This window comes from Astatotilapia calliptera, chromosome 1, assembly GCF_900246225.1.
Source record: "Astatotilapia calliptera chromosome 1, fAstCal1.2, whole genome shotgun sequence".
NCBI lineage: Eukaryota > Metazoa > Chordata > Actinopteri > Cichliformes > Cichlidae > Astatotilapia > Astatotilapia calliptera.
In genome coordinates this window covers 5601-22396 of record NC_039302.1, presented here as the reverse complement: position 1 = coordinate 22396, position 16796 = coordinate 5601, and the positions used below count along the sequence as shown (strand labels likewise).

General features: G+C 41.9%; 1 protein-coding gene across 1 annotated transcript; it reads left to right on the top strand.

The window, feature by feature from the left end:
- The first annotated feature begins 684 nt into the window (after positions 1-684).
- lto1 (LTO1 maturation factor of ABCE1) lies at positions 685-9310 on the top strand. The gene is made up of 5 exons (XM_026180986.1): positions 685-824; positions 889-994; positions 1077-1147; positions 2051-2168; positions 8885-9310. Exons 1-5 carry the CDS (start codon positions 766-768, stop codon positions 8954-8956), a joined length of 426 nt encoding a protein of 141 aa, XP_026036771.1. The 5' UTR covers positions 685-765; the 3' UTR covers positions 8957-9310.
- Positions 9311-16796: the final 7486 nt, after the last annotated feature.

The window sequence follows — 16796 nt, the reverse complement described above, 5'->3', positions numbered from 1 at the left end:
TGATTCTGATTTCATGGTATAGAAAAGGTCGGTACTGGCTTAGTGTTAGAAGGGTTTAATAAATATACATGGTAATAGCACTCAATGTAAAGGTGCATTAATTTAACGTACAAATTATTCATTTATGATTAATAAATAAGGCAAAAGGTTAAAGGTAACATGCTCTTTTCTATTTACTAATGGTATTTTTTATTCTGTATATGTTGTAGCTCTCACGGTGTGTTCACGTACAAAGCTGTTTCATAAAAGGATTGTGAACCATCGGCTTTAGAGACCATCTTTTATACCGGGGATGCTACAGATTCATGCTGATTAGGAGCTGGGTGAGAGGACTGTTAGTCATTTTCTATTGTGAAAGACAAAAGAATTCAAACTTTATTACAGGACTTGAACCCCATGTAAGTTCTCCCCAGCAGTAGTAAATGAACAACTTTTATGAAAACACTTAAAGTTACTCACCAACACACAAAACATTCATCTTTGCTAAATTAGGCTAAATTACAAGCACCGAATTATACTAAAACAGCCGTTTGGGAGCTTTAAGATTTGGCTCTTTTGTGGGAGCTGAAACTTTGAAAAGAGCTCAAACAGGCTGCTGAGAAACTGCTTCATTGGTTTCTATGCGTTTGTCAAAGCAAAAAATAAAATCAAAGAAACTCATACCGTCTGAGAACACTTTCCCTCCTACCCTGGGGGTGGCACTGCCGCCGGGTTCAGAGTTCAGTCAGATAACAATTTCCGGCGAGTTAGCCGGAAGTTGGAGCAATGGCCGACGTGAGAATGGACGATGACCTGTTTGATAGCATTGTGTTTGCAGAAGAAAGGTGGGTTTAGTGAATAGATGCTGCTTCCTGTAGCAGTCTGAAGCTCAGTTTCGTTGTTTCACAGGTTCCGAGATGAAGGCTACCGGGAAGGTTTTAAGAGGGGGACCCGCCGAGGGCTTCAGGACGGCCGCAGACACGGAGCTTGTCACGGGGCCCGGCTGTCCTGCGAGGTGAGGACAGGACCCTTAACTGCGTGATTCAACGTGAACCTCCGGGTGCTCAGAGAGGTTTACTGTCTGTTGTCTCTGACAGATGTCCTTCTATTACGGCTTTGCAATCACGTGGAAATGTGTCCTCCAAAACAACATAGATGGCAAATCAAGGTAGGACCGCCTTAAACACGATCCTCCAGCCGTTCCCGTGCTGCTGTTCATCGCCACAGCTCAGCTAGTACAGGCGCTCTGCGTCTGTGAAACTCTGTGATCGCCATGTTAATCCCGAATAACACAGCACCGTGATGAAGTGCTAGTTACAGAGTGGACTGAAACCTGTTCAGGATCCGTGTATCGGGCTCTGTTGAGCAGGTGTAGTTACAGGAGATAGTTCGCATTGTTTCTCTCTGATGCTGCTGTGAGTGTTAGTGCTCTTTTTAATGCTCCGGAGGCAGTGTGGCAAATGTCAACGCTAGACTCAAATATCCCTAGAAAATACAAAATGCATTTTTTACAGGACAAATCCAAACCTACATGGCCCGATGTGACAAAACGATTCCTCCTAAGCTTAAAAGTAGGTTTTGCCAGTTTGCAATGAATCGTTTGCAGTATAACTGGCAGTGAGTCTGGCACGTTGCTGTGAAGGAGTTTCAGCCTAATCTTTGTAGAACTGTAGAATGAACAGCCTGTTTAAAGTCGTGACAAAGCATCTTAATCTGATTTAAGTCACATTTTGACTAGGCCACTCCAAAACCGTTCAGTGGTGGACTTGCTGCTGTGTTTGGCATTATTTGGCATTGTCCTTTAGGAGTTTCTGGTAGAGAACAGAGTTCAGGCCTCGATTTTTATCCAGGTCCTAAAGCAGCCCCAGCCTGCCACACTACCAACACCATGTTTGACTCGTGTTCTTTTTATGAAATGAAATCATCATTTACAAACTGCGTTTTGTATTTATTTTAAGCATTTACTGCTCCACTCCTTAGGAAAGAAGTTATTTGTTTCACCTGGTCATCACTCTTAGCTGCAGTGTGTGGAATTGTTACAGCTATGTCAATCCAACTTGTGTGCCATCAGAAAGCGTGTGAAAGCACTGGACGCCCTCCTTGGAATGATCCAAAGCTCTCCTCTTGATGATCCGCAGTCTCAGAAGCTACAGGATGACATGGACAAGCTTCGAGCTAAGTTCAGACAGGTACTTGATTTCTTGTTTTAATCGGAGCGGAATGAAGGTTTTTGTGGAGCCAGTGACATGATATGAAATCAGACTTTGCTACTGTCACTCACTGGTTTGTGGATGATCGTTTTAAAGCCTTGAGTCTGAGATTTTGGTTTTTCTCTATTTGGACAAAAAAAGAGGTTTTTTTCTTCTTTTTTTTTTGAATCAGCTAGCTATTGGGCTTGCTAGCTAGCCTGGCTAGCTGCAGTTTGCTGAGCAGTTGCACTGTGCAGTAGGGCTGCTCGATTATGGCAAAAATGATAATCACGATTATTTTCACTGAAATTGAGATCTCGATTATTTGACGATATTTATTTAACCCTTACGACCTACTATAGAACCAAGTCCGCCAGAGCTTATATTACTTTTTTACATGCTGTAGTGCCATTTGTGGGAGCATTTCAAGTTGCTATACAACTGATATAGCCCATATTTTAATAATATGTATGCATTAAGTCCATAGTAACTACATACATTGGGGCGACCGTGGCTCAGGGGGTTGGGACGCGTATCTGTAACCGGAAGGTCGCCGGTTCGATCCCTGGGCTCTCTGTCCTGGTCGTTGTGTCCTTGGGCAAGACGCTTCACCTACCGCCTACTGGTGTTGGCCAGAGGGGCCGATGGCGCGACATGGCAGCCTCGCTTCTGTCAGTCTGCCCCAGGGCAGCTGTGGCTACAACTGTAGCTGCCTCCACCAGTGAATGTGAGAGTGAATGAATAGTGGTATTGTAAAGCGCTTTGGGTGCCTAGAAAAGCGCTATATAAATCCAATCCATTATTATTATCATTATTATTAATTGCAAAAAAAGTGCAATAAATTACAAAAAAATTGAAAATCGCTTTTGTTTTGTTTACATATATTTCTACTTGGAGAAATTTAAGAGGTTTATCCCTCAAAACTTTAAATACAAAAAAGTTGCAAAAAATAGTTTACAACAACAGGAAATTTATTTTGAGTGCCTTCATAGTTTTATTTATTTTTATATACTGCAGGAAAAACAAAAAACAATCCTATGATGCAAATTTGCAAAGAAAACAGCATCAAAATAAACTACCGTATTTTCACGACCATAAGACGCACTGTGCTAAAAGGCGCAGTCTCAGTTATGTGTGCCATTACTGTATTTAACACACACATAAGGCGCACTGGATCATAAAGCGCATACAAGTACCGTATGCGTATTTAAAAATAAAGCGGGAGCAAACCTGAGTTCGGTACCTTACTCACATTTTTATTACCAGTAATCGTCATCATCAACAACACACAAGCATACAAGTGTGCGTATTTAAAAATAAAGCAGGAGCAAAACGAAGTTTGGTACTCACATTTTTATCATCAATCAAACCCATCGAAGTCCTCATCCTCTGTGTCTGAACAGCTGCGCTAAATCTCCATCAAACATGCCAGGTTCACCGTCTTCACCGTCAGAGTCACTTTCCGTGCCGTGCGGCTCCTCGGAAATGATGCCGACTTTTGCGAAAGCTCGAACAACAGTGCCAGCAGACATGTTAGCCCAAGCATCTACAATCCATTGGCAAATTGTGGCGTAACTCGCCCGGCGTTGCCTTCCACTCTTAGTGAAACTGTGGTCTCCACCGGTCATCCATCGCTCCCAGGCCGCTCGCAGCCTTACTTTGAACGGCCGGTTCACACCGATGTCCAGCGGTTGGAGTTCCTTTGTCAGGCCTCCTGAATGACAGCAAGCTCACAGTTCATTTGCTTCACAAGTTTTTTCACATCGGCTGTGAGATGCATAGAGTCACAGATCAACAGCGATGGTGATGCGTGGAAAAAACCACCTGGTCTCCTTACATACACCTCCCTCAGCCAGTCTTTCATCATTTCCTCATCCATCCAGCCCTTTTCATTTGCCTTAATGATGATTCCTGCTGGAAACTTCTCTTTAGGCAAAGTCTTTCGCTTAAAAATCACCATAGGCGGCAGTTTCTGTCCATTAGCATGGCAGCCAAGCACAACAGTAAAAGAAGACTTTTCATACCCCGTTGTGCGTATCGCTACCGTGCTGGTCCCCTGCTTCTCCACAGTGTGACTCACCGGGATGTCAAAAGTGAGCGGGACCTCGTCCATGTTTGTGATGTGGCTGGGCTGGATGTTTTTGTCGCCGATGTGTTTGCTGCAGTAGGAGCGGAAGATGGCCAGCTTTTCCTTATAATCCGCTGGAAGTTGCTGCGCTACTGTAGTCCTGGTCCGGATGGAAAAATGGCACCGTTTCATAAAACGAAAGCACCAAGACGGACCTCCTTGGAAATGTTCAATGTTCATCTCTTCAGCTAGTGAAACTGCTTTTAGCCGAATGGTGACCGTCGAAACGCTTCTCCCGCTCGCTCTTTGCTCGATGATCCACCGCTCGAGTCTTTCCTCCAACTCGAGCCACCTCGCCTTATGTCCGCGGAAACTCAACTGCGTCTTCTTGACCTGCCGGAGCTTGTTTTCCAGCTTCCTCCATTTGCGAACCATCGATTCGTTAATCTTAAATTCTCTCACTGCTGCTCGATTTCCATGTTCCTCCGCGTAGCTGATGGCCTTCAGTTTAAACTGTGCTTCGTAAGCGTGTCTCTTTGCCATTTTCATGGTTGTTAAAACAACAATGTCCTGCATAATGCACATACCTGTTCTTTTATACAGGTATGTGTGATAAAGTCAACGCATACACTTCACCCTTTAACGTTCTCATGGTGTTCTCTACTACGTCCTCCTTACAACACATAGGGCGCACCGCGCTATAGGGCGCGCCGCACTTTTTGAAGAAAATCTAAGACTTTTAAGTGCGCCTTATGGTCGTGAAAATACGGTATTTCCAGCAGTGCAATTCGACTTCTCAGCATCCCAGGAACTATTCAGAAAAGCATAAAGTCAGACATGACTTATAAAAACACCAGTATAGGCTCTTAAGGCCTATAAGTAAAAAAACTACATTTTCTGCGAAAGTGACGTCACTTCCGGTTTAGGGCAGGAAATGGCGGACATGCGATCGTTCGCGCTGACGTCTGTTTCACTGTGGGAAGTGTTACGAACAGCTGATCGGATCGGCAAAGCCTGTTTCTGGAATATTATGTTTTTGTTCCTGCAAGAGCTTTTTATGCAGTTTTTGCAAAGCTATATGTGGAAAGAAACCGTGACCGAGGACAAGCTGATGGCATCAGATGTAAGTACAACTCCTCCGGTTTCATATGCAAAACAAATTATTGCGCTAGCTTACACGGTTCAGGTTCTACAGGGATTTAAAAATACACTCAACAAAAATATAAACGCAACACCTTTGTTACTGCTCCCATTCCCCATGGGATGGACGTAGAGACCTAAAATTCATTCCAGATACACAATATAACCATCCCTCCCAAACAGTGGTCACAAATCAGTCCAAATGTGTGGTAGTGGGCACATCTGCTATATTGAGATAATCCATCCCACCTCACAGGTGTGCCACATCAGGATGCTGATCTGACATCATGAGTAGTGCACAGGTGTACCTCAGACTGCCCACAACAAAAGGCCACCCTGGAATGTGCAGTTTTGTCTCACAGCAAAATGCCACAGATGCCACAAGCAATGAGGGAGCGTGCAATTGGCATGCTGACAGCAGGAATGTCAACCAGATCTGTCGCCCGTGCATTGAATGTTCATTTCTCAACCATAAGCCGTCTCCACAGGCGTTTCAGAGAATATGGCAGCACATCCAACCGGCCTCACAACCGCAGACCTCGTGTAACCACACCAGCCCAGGACCTCCACATCCAGCAGGTTCACCTCCAAGATCGTCTGAGACCAGCCACCCAGACAGCTGCTGGAACAATTGGTTTGCACAACCAAACAATTTCTGCACAAACTGTCAGAAACCGTCTCAGGGATGCTCAACTGCATGCCCGTCGTCTAGGGCTGAACGATTATGGAAAATAATCTAATTGCGATTTTTTTTTTTGCCCCAATATTGCGATTGCGATGCGATATGCGATTATTTTTTAAGGTCTTTGTCTTCTGTATTATTAAACAAAGACAAGCAATACATCATATAGTATGGCCAATACTATATTACATTAATTTTAAACTGTTCTTTCCTGGAAGACAGACCTCTGTTATGATGACATGAGGTGATGCATGAATTGATGACTGACATTTTTATTTAACTTCTTCAATCACAACAGTATATTTGAACATACACAATAGTTTATTTTTAGCTTACAAACATCTGAGCATAAAGTGCTGACAAGGAACCCTGGTGTAAACATTAAAATGAAAGTCAGTACAATGTGCAGATTGCAGAAATATACATAAACAAAATCAGTGGCTTTACCACACTCAGTTTTTCGACATCTGTGAACTACTAGACAGTCATTCAATTAAAAAATAATATTAAATAAATAAAACTAATAAATAAAAAATACACACATCTTACTGATCTCTGCAGTCAGTAACATTACACATAAAGTGCAAACATAATAGCAATTGTATAAACACACACACAAACACGCCTTTAAAGTTTAAAGGCGTGAAATTGGACGGTCTAGTTCTGATTAGCGTCGCCGCTGTCTCGGTGGAGTTTAATAAACTCGGCCGTCTGCTTCTTGCTATCTAAAATATAACCAGACACTGGCGTAAATTCTCGACTGTCTCATACTTCTGTTTAATAAGTTTTCTGTTTGACGTTTAGTCAGCTGTGTGAAAACCAAGGAGGAACCCACCCGGGGGATTAATAAAGTTTTATTTTATCTAATCTAATAACTTTAATCTCAGCCAAACCGATTTACTCACGAACAAACAAAACACTGAAAAAAGCCCAACAATAACATTTTTAGGTTGTCTAAGTGACTTATATATTACGTTTAACCCGAGCAGCGAAAGTCCGCGGTAATCTGAAAATGATGTGCCGGGAGTTGTGCCGTTCTCGGCCGCATCAGTGACCCTCGAGCTCCCGGCTAGCTGTCGAGCTGGTGGGTAGCAGACGCCTCTGAAAACGTCGAAGCACTTTTGCAAATATGGGATATCTTGATAAACCGAGCAGATATTTGATGTTTACACAACTACTTTCTCGCCTGAAAATATGTTAAAACTTTATTTTGTGACCCAGAAAGATTAATAAGAGTAATTTTAAAACTTAGTAGCGGCCGCCATTGCTGGAAACTGGAGTTTGGCTGGGCCGCACTATGACTTCTGGGATATGGTAGGCCACGAAGGACACACCCGACCCATCCTTCAAATTCGGGGAAAAGGAGGACGCATTTGTCGGCTACATTCGGAGGAGTCTACGAATTTGGACAGCCTTCGGCGCGTCGCTGTGACGTAATCGGTCTACAAATGCGGCCTCAGGAGGATGCAGCCCATGAATTTGGACATGTCCAGAGTATAATCGCAGCCTTTGCGGTTAGAAAATTGCACTTGATCATGTCGCGATATTATCGCAAATGCGATATATCGTTCAGCCCTACCGTCGTCCTCATCGGGGTCTTGACCTGACTCCAGCTCGTCGCCGTAACAGACTTGTGTGGGCAAATGCTCACATTCGATGGCGTCTGGCACGTTGGAGAGGTGTGCGCTTCACGGATGAATCATGGTTCACATTGTTCAGGGCAGATGGCAGCTGAGAATGTCCCAGTTCTTGCATGGCCAGCATACTCACCGGACATGTCATCCATTGAGCATGTTCGGGATGTGCTTGACCGGCGTATACGACAGCGTGTACCAGTTCCCACGAATATCCAACAACCTCGCACAGCCATTGAAGTGGAGTGGACCAACATTCCACAGGCCACAATTGACAATCTGATAGACTCCATGCGACGATGTGTTGCACTGCATGAGGCAAATGGTGGTCACACCAGATACTGACCGGTTCTGGGTCCCCAGACCCCCAATAGCGCAAAAAACTGCACATTCCAGGGTGGCCTTTTGTTGTGGGCAGTCTGAGGTACACCTGTCCACTACTCATGATGTCAGATCAGCATCCTGATGTGGCACACCTGTGAGGTGGGATGGATTATCTCAATATAGCAGATGTGCCCACTACCACACATTTGGACTGATTTGTGACCACTGTTTGGGAGGGATGGTTATATTGTGTATCTGGAATGAATTTTAGGTCTCTACGTCCATCCCATGGGGAATGGGAGCAGTAACAAAGGTGTTGCGTTTATATTTTTGCTGAGTGTAGTTACACAAAACGGAGCGTGCTGCTCTGACCGGCTTTAAAGGGTTAACAATGACTTTAAAAAATAATATAAAATGGTGTGCAACACCACTGAAGTTTTTTTACCTCTCTTTTCAACCAACGGCAGTCACTCTCCTCTCCAAATAACTTCTGCTTAGCTTTCCGAGCTTCCCTCGGGTCCTCTTAATCAGCGGTCTCCAACCTTTTTTGCGCCACGGACGGTTTATGCCCGACAATATTTTCACGGACTGGCCTTTAAAGTGTCGCGGATAAATGAGGGAGGGGCTAATAATTGGCTCAGTCATTTTTAATGATCGTTGAAAGCCCAGATCGTAATCGTGATTAAAATTCGATAAATTGAGCAGCCCTACTGTGCAGCACAGTTCTTGGTTAATTAAAGATACCTCTGGTGTAGTTTCTCAGCTGTCTCCTCGTTTCCCTCTGTGTGTATAGCAGATGAGGCTACAGTGTCATCTGATTCAGTGTTTTCCATATTTTCTTCACTGCTTTTTTGTTGCTGCTGTGCAGGTCTGCTCTATGCTCAGTGTCCCAGCTGACTTCAAGGATTACATCAGCGTGGCTGAAGGCACTTCATTCTAAGTCTGTCTTGATGGTGAACCAGAGCCGACCCAGCGCCCAGACACAAGGTGGAAGCTGATTTGATGTCAGCCTTGAATGCCCCAGCAGATATGGTCTGCAGTGGATTCATCTGAATGCTGGGAGTGTGAGACAGTGACAATCAGACAAGAATTGTGTGATCTTTGATGATGTAGAAAATGTACTGTCACTACAGACCCAGAAACAGGAATTTGATTGATTGATTTCCTACAAATTGATTTATTGCAGTTTTTTAGTTGACTACAGAACTAAACATCAGGACAGTAAGGCGGTGAAAGTTGTGTCCTTAAACATGTAACATTAGATTTGATGAAATAAATAAGATTCTTTTAACTAGATGGTTGCTCTAAGCCCGACCTTCCCAAAGTGTGGCGCCCGCCCCCTAGGCGGGGCCAGAGCCATTGCAGGGGGGCGCGGTATGAAAAGGGGGGAAAACAACGCTTGGACACTGCTAGCACGGGGCGCCCACACAAACGCAAAGCAGGAGATGAAGCGTCGCTGAATATGTTTCCAAACCAACTTCATTCTAAGACAAAGACTAGAAAATCTGCTGAAGCAAATCTGCCCTTTGGCTTCACCTGCACAGGTGCTGAGGTAGGTCTCCCTGCAGGGTTGGTTTCCGCTGTTTAAATCACAGACAAACAGGATCCCACAGCTGTTTATGTTTTTAAACCCATGTTGCACAGAGAGGCATTTTTTGAAAAATGTATTGATGCAATGTTGAACATTATTACACAGGAAAAAACAAGTACATGTAAAATAATGACACCGTGACGCCGCTGCCTTTGTAAGTGGAGGGACAGTAACTGTGTGTAAAACCTGCAGACAGTCAGATTAACAGTATTTTGTCTCTATCATTCTGCAGTTCATCTCATGTAAACAATAACGTGGCCACAGCGTGACGTGAATAAAGGCGCATACCTTTGACGCTGCGTGACCAACTCTGTATTCCTCGTCCACACGGAAACGCAAAAAAGGAGTTTAAAAAAAAATCTCAGTTTTGAGTCGAAACGCCGTTTACGTGGACGAAACAGCTGCGTGTTCAAAATCACCCGTGTAGGTGCGGACGCAGCGTAAACGAGTTAGTAGTTTATTTTATTACTACCTGTAATTTATTGCTGTTTACTTGTATTTGCTTAACTGTTTACTAAATGTTTGAGGTGTGAAATAAACCAAAATATGGGCGCGTGTGGTTGGAGGGTGTGTGTGTGCGCGGTTGATGAAGGTGATAAAGTACATTAAGGTGAGGTTTTGAGGGTGGAACATTCTGTTGAGGAAATCGGATGAATTCACAGATAAATTGTACATCAGTGTTAAGATCAGCTTGGCCTTCAGTATGTGTTTTTTAATAACTGTTCTTACAGTTTTTGGACCACGGCCTTCACTGAATGAAAGTGCCCGCTGCAGCGTGTCGGTGTCAGCACGCTACAGTTGTTTAGAAAGGAGGAGCATAGAGGGTATGTTACTGAAGTAAATACAGTGGAACCCCGACTTACAAATACCCCATTTAACGAAAAATTCACGTTACGAAGGCACTGAACGGCAATATTTCTGCCCGTGTTACAGCAAAATACCCGCGTAACGAAATCCGCTGGCTCTGATTGGCTGAGCCCAGAATGCCTACAATGCCTTCCGAATCATGTGACAACCTCTTGGCTTTCGTACTTGCGCTTCGCTGTTCCACTTGAACCACGTATTGTTGTTGTTTTTTTGTTTTTGTTTTTTAATAAACTTTATTTAACAAACAATGAGTATACAACATATGAACAGATGAAGTATACAAAACAACAGAACATGTACACACAAAGCCAGGGGAAAAGAAAAAGGTAACAATTATAAGAATACACGCAAAAATTCACATACATACATTGTTTTGAGAGGCTTTTTGTTGGTGGAGTCTGATATTGATTGTATGTGCATGTGCACATCCTTAAAATAATGACAGAAATATGGTGTTTTGTTAGTAAACTTACATTTATGGATAAAAAATTCAGCTAAAAGTATTAAGAAATTTATCATAAAAAAACATTTCTCATACTTCTTGGGGAACTTAAAGAAACAGAATAAAACATTTTCCCATCGTAAAGAAAACTCCCTTAAAATATGGACAATAACAAAGCTGCTAAATTCTTCCAGAATCTCTGTGTAGAAGAACAGCACCAAAAAAGATGTGTCACAGTTTCTGGATGATCCCCACAGAAAGTACAATTAGTATTTATGTCCCTTTTAAATTTGACCATGTAGTGACTGGCTGGATAACATTTATGTAGAATTTTAAAAGAGACTTCTTTCACCTTATTTACAATCAAATATTTATGGGGGACCATCCAGACTGTCTTCCACTTGATATCTGGAACAAATCGGTTCCAATAAGATATTATATATGGGAGAGAGACGATATCTTCTTGGAATAAACTACGTATTCTCTTATTGCTGTTACCAAGTTCCTGTGAAAAGCAGATTTTTCCTATTGGTGACTCAGCTGGATCAGGGAGAGTGACTGAGGTAGAGATCGAGCTGTCAGTGTTTTTATATAACATTAAAGTCCCTGAGGGTATGGCACCAAGCACCATTGAGAATTCCTGAACACTGATTGGAAAATTATATAGTGCAATAAAGTCGTTGTAAGTAAGTAGTTGTCCCTCTTTATTAACCAGCTGAGCCATCAATAGGATCCCATTTTGGAGCCAAGTTTCCAGGAAAAGTGATTTATTTTTCTATAAAATATCTCTGTTGTTCCAGATAAGGTATTTGTGAGGTGAGAAGTTGTGTTTATAAATGAGGGTCCACGCTAAGAGGACCTGCTTATGGAAGGATGAAAGCTTTACAGGGAGTTTCTCAACATTGTAATTACAATTTCAAATAAAAGTAAAGCCACCAAAACGAGAGAAAATATGATATGGTATAAAGTTCCAGATAGAGGTAGGGTTTTAAGAAAATGTTTAGCCCGATTAATTTTGAAAGTGTTGTTTAAAGTAGAAAAGTCTAAGACGTTAAGCCCACCTGATTCGTACTTATTCATCACAACAGTTTTTCTAATATAATGCGTACGGTTTTTCCATATAAAATTAAAGAGCATACGGTCAATATCTTTACTACTTTTCTACGACGTATTGTTGTTGCAGTTAGCAATTAGCCTATAGCCTGTCGTTCACTCAAAAGGCGCGATGGGTGCTTCGACCTACGAAAATCTTCGATTACGAAAGACCCTCGGGAACGAATTCATTTCGTACGTCAGGGTTCTGCTGTACTGTGGGTTATGACTGAATGGACTTTTGAACTGAAATTAATCTTGAGGTGAGTTGATTTGCCTTTTTACCATCACTAAAAGTGGAAATGAAACACTAATGTATGAAGCCTAACTTGCACCATGGCTCTCAGAAACTGACACATGTAGCGCTGTCTCTGCGTCTGGATTTAAGAAATAAGTGCTTCAAGTTTTAAAAACATGTTTAGCGCCTTTTTTCTGTTCGTATGGAACATTCTGTATTGACAGAGGACGCCGCCGGGCTCAATAGTATAAATTAGCCTTTATACATTTAGTGTTTCGTTGTCTTATAATGTAATAGTAATCTGATATGTGTTTGTTAAAGCAGCAAGCAACAGATTAGACATGACATTTACAGAAATATGACAATTAGGTTAAAAACCTACGGACAGGCGTGTGGGGGTGTTAAAACTGTGTGTGATGTGTGTGAGCATTAGTGCTGTGCAAGTGTCATTTCTATCAAAGTGGAAGGAGGCTGCTCCTCCATCAAAATGCACGAAAACAGTAACTGAAATAAATGCACAGAATCACTAGATCTATATGTCTTTCTATTTGTTTGTGGTAAGCCTTGTTTAAGTGGTGATAATTATTCTGAATTTCAGGAGCAATACCACACCTCATACTCTCCCCCCGTCGGTCCTCTGTCTATCTGTGCCTTATGCACTAAAACCCACTGTTCTCATTTCCGTGGTTCCACAGTGGTACTGGAGGCCAAGGTAATGCCATCCAGAGGAAGAATCTGGTTAGATACCATATTTCTAAGATTTTCAGGGCCGAGTACAATAACCTCAGACCTAGATGACCTCTAAAGCAGGAATTTAGAGGTCATTCATGTCTTTAAGACATTCCTGCAGTTTAACTAATTGCTAAGTGTTACCTGTCTTCGTTGATAGAAGTTGGGTTCATCTGCATAGCAGTGAAATGCTATGCCTTCTGATGATACAGCCTAAGGAAGCATGTATAATGTAAACAGAACTGGTCCTAGCATGGATTAACCTTCCTATGTGAAGATGACTCTCCCTTTACATGAACAACTTGGAGTCTATTATTGGGAGGTGTGATTTAAACCAATGCAGTGCAGTAGCCTTAATACATATAGTTTGCTCTAATGGTCTAAAGTGATGGCTTTTTAAGTAATTGTTTAACTGCTGCCAGCTCGAAGGCCTGCGTTGTGTAGCACACTAAGAGAGACAGGTTGATCATATTTAAGCTTGAAGCATTAATTAATGGCAGAAGTTCTTTGAACAGTTTTGTAGGAATGAGGTCAAAAAGGTACATTTTACTGAAATTACTGAAGTTAACTCAGAAACATCAATTAGAGAGTCTAAATTAATAACCTTTGTAATTAAAGTAAGAAGTTAATGAAGTCATTACTAGTTAACATTAAAGGAAGATTGGCTCAACAAAGCTACAGTTCAGAAGAGAAACCTGGTGTTGTTCTTATTTTCTTCAATCAATGATGAATATTAGGATTTTCTAGCTTTACGGAGGGCTTTTTAAAAAAATACAAAGCAGTAAGCTACTTAGCTCCTGGCTAATTGATGATCTTCTAAATGAGTGAAACCCCGTTTCTGCTGGTGCGCATTAAATAGTGACAACAGGGAAGAGTGCCACAATCTCCACTAAACGGGCTGCCATGAGTCAGTCTGTGCAGGTAGAGTCACTGCATTGAACTCCCACCTGCACACCTACTCTAGTTACTCTTGCAGTCTGTATGTTTGAATGATTTGGCATGATCCTCATTACATCAGCTGCACACTCCACAGAGGCCCAGAGTTCCTATAGATGTCAAAAATATCTGGAAATGACGTGTTTTTCTTTGGGAAAATAAGACTGAAGGTTACCTAAACAAACTGATTTTTACAGTTTTACATCCTTTATACACTCAGCGCACTCTACAGCCTGGTAACGTGGAAACTTTAAATAAATTGTTACATTTAAGAAAACAGCAGCAGACGGTTTCATAGAAGTGTAATTGGTTATTTTCATGTAACAACAGGACCCAGAGTCCACATTATTATCAGCAGATATATTCACTCTGGGGGAAAACAAGTGAAGGAGACCGTCAGGACCAAGCTGGGTTTCTGAGAAACTTTCTTTCATCACCCCTGTCCTGTACCAGATGTCCTGCTGACCCCCTGAGAGAGACATTATTTTAGAAACATCAGGAAACTGTATCTCATCACAGGAATCCAGAAGGAATCCCGATCTTCACCAGCAGCTCCCTCAGAGGGAGCTCTTCTTCAGATCACCACAGGCCCACTGCAGAAGCTGGACAAACCCAGCACTTTATGAACACTGTGACATTAGGAGGACTCACGTCGTTCTCAGATAAAGCACAGAGTCTCTGAACCTTTACCTAATGATGTTATATTCAGTCTTGTGGAAAGTTCTTCCACAAGTTCTTCGATCTAGTTTTATTTAATGCTATCTTAAAAATCTACGTATCATGTCATATTCACGCAGCCGACACCGTTATATGGATGTATAATCGCTTTGACTTTTTGACTTGAACCTTTTCAGTAAAACAGCTAGAAGCACACCATATAGTAGTTTAGCCTTTGTACTTTTTTCATCAGCTAATTTTGGAGTTACTGCAAATTTATTCCAATATTTTAAAATGTATTCAGCAGAGTGAACATAGAGGACTTGTCTGCTGTCACTGGGTGATGCTGAGGGCTGAATCTGAGGGCAGCTCCTGTAATCAAAAAGACAGAAGAATCAGATGTGAAGTTTATCCCTCAAAGCACAAAGAAAGTCTGAGCCTTGCTTGTCTTCACACACTTTAGGATCTGTACAACATTTTATCTTTGGGACATTGGTGCTTTTTAAATGGAGATCTGCAAAGATGAGATGGAGCAGGTTTCCTGGTTCAGTCATGTTGCTGCATCATGGTTACCTGCAGGCAAACAGAGACAAACATGGCGATATTGTCAGTGTTTGAGCTGCTGCCTGAGCTCTGGACAACATATATTAATGCTTGGCATTATTTCTTTCAAATGAAGTAAGCTGTACAGAGTACTGCACATGTAAATGTGTGAAGAATATCTCATTAAGAATAATTCAGATTCATTTTGAAATAAAATATTTGAAACAAACTCACTAAAACTATATACAGAGATCTAAAGAGTCAGTCCTGGAAAATAAAGCCCTCTCACCACCTCCTTCAGCTTATCTGGAGAAGTATCTAGCCTTTTCCAGCCTAGCCAATAGATGTAATCTCTCCAGCATGTCCCAGGTGTATGCTGGGGCCTAGGAAACTAAGAGAAATAACGCTTTTATTCTTCTCAGGTTTGCTGGGAATTGCTTCTTCATTCATGATTCATTCAAATCTTAAGTGTGACCTGCATCCACACTCTGTGCTGAGTTTTGTCTCAATATGCTACAAAATTCCTGATAAGTTAAAGGACAAGTCAGGTCAAATTCAATGCGATCAATTCCATATGACTATGGAACTGGCTTCCAGTAGTCTAATTCCTTGGAATTGTTAGTCTGCCTGCCTATCTATCGGTTCTTGTACTCTCACCCGCGATCAGCTGATTTTGTGAGGAGGAAAATAGTGGCACAGTCTGCAGCGTTGATATGGACCTGGGGCGATTCTAAGATCAGCGCTTTTGGGGGTGCTGAGCACCCAGAGAGCTGCCCAGCCAAGCAAGATAAACTTGACTCGTCACGATGAGACGGCTTCCCCGTCTCTGTCAGTCCCTGCATCCTTAAATGTCTTCAGTTGTCTCCAGTTCTCTCTGACTGTCTCCTTGGTGCATTTAAACCCCTGTTCCTCCCTGTCCTTGTGGTCTGTTTTCTTTGTCTCCATTATCAGTCATCATAATTTTACCATCTCTGTGCAAGTCTGCAAATTTCTTTATTAAATCATAAGATTCTTAAATTCATCAAGTCTCTGGCTGGGTCCTCGTCACAAAACATGACACCACTGTACATTTTAACACTATTTAATCCCACATTCGTGAAAGAAAAACAAAACACTTTTTAAAAGTCTGTAACAAAACCATCAAATCTGATAAAGGTTATTTAAATGCTGCAAAAGAAGAATGGATTGGAATAAAAAAATACAAATCCTAACCTTAATTACTGGGGGAAATGATGAATGATGCTCACAGTGAGTAAGAAGTAAACTGACTGCATTTTTTGAATAGAGATTCACTTTTAATGTGTGTGTATAATATAACATAGATACATAAAAAATACACTCCAAAATTAGAAGAGTCCTTGAAATGTACAAATGTACAAAATATTAATAAAAAAATATATAAAAATGGAGGCAACTTTGCCTGTGGTACAATGTATGAAAAGATCTTTACTGCAGATACTTCTATGGCTCTACCGATTTTTTTCTTTTATTTTAACCTATGTCGCCTCACCTTGAGGTTGGCAAATCACTTTTGGTGGTCAACTCTCTCAAGCAGTTTAACAGTTTCTGTTGTGCCTGTCACTGCTCCCTGTCTGTTTTCTTACCTGGTTCTTCCTGACCTTGTACTTTCTCCTCATGTTCCCTCTTTCCTCTCTCCCTCTTTGGACTGACAATCATACACAAAT

Coding starts and splice junctions, on each gene's coding strand:
- lto1 (XM_026180986.1), top strand. CDS start 766: ATGGCCGACGTGAGAATGGACGATGACCTGTTTGATAGCATTGTGTTT. Junction 995..1,076: donor GGGCCCGGCTGTCCTGCGAG/GTGAGGACAGGA, acceptor TGTCTCTGACAG/ATGTCCTTCTATTACGGCTT. Junction 1,148..2,050: donor AACATAGATGGCAAATCAAG/GTAGGACCGCCT, acceptor GTGTGCCATCAG/AAAGCGTGTGAAAGCACTGG.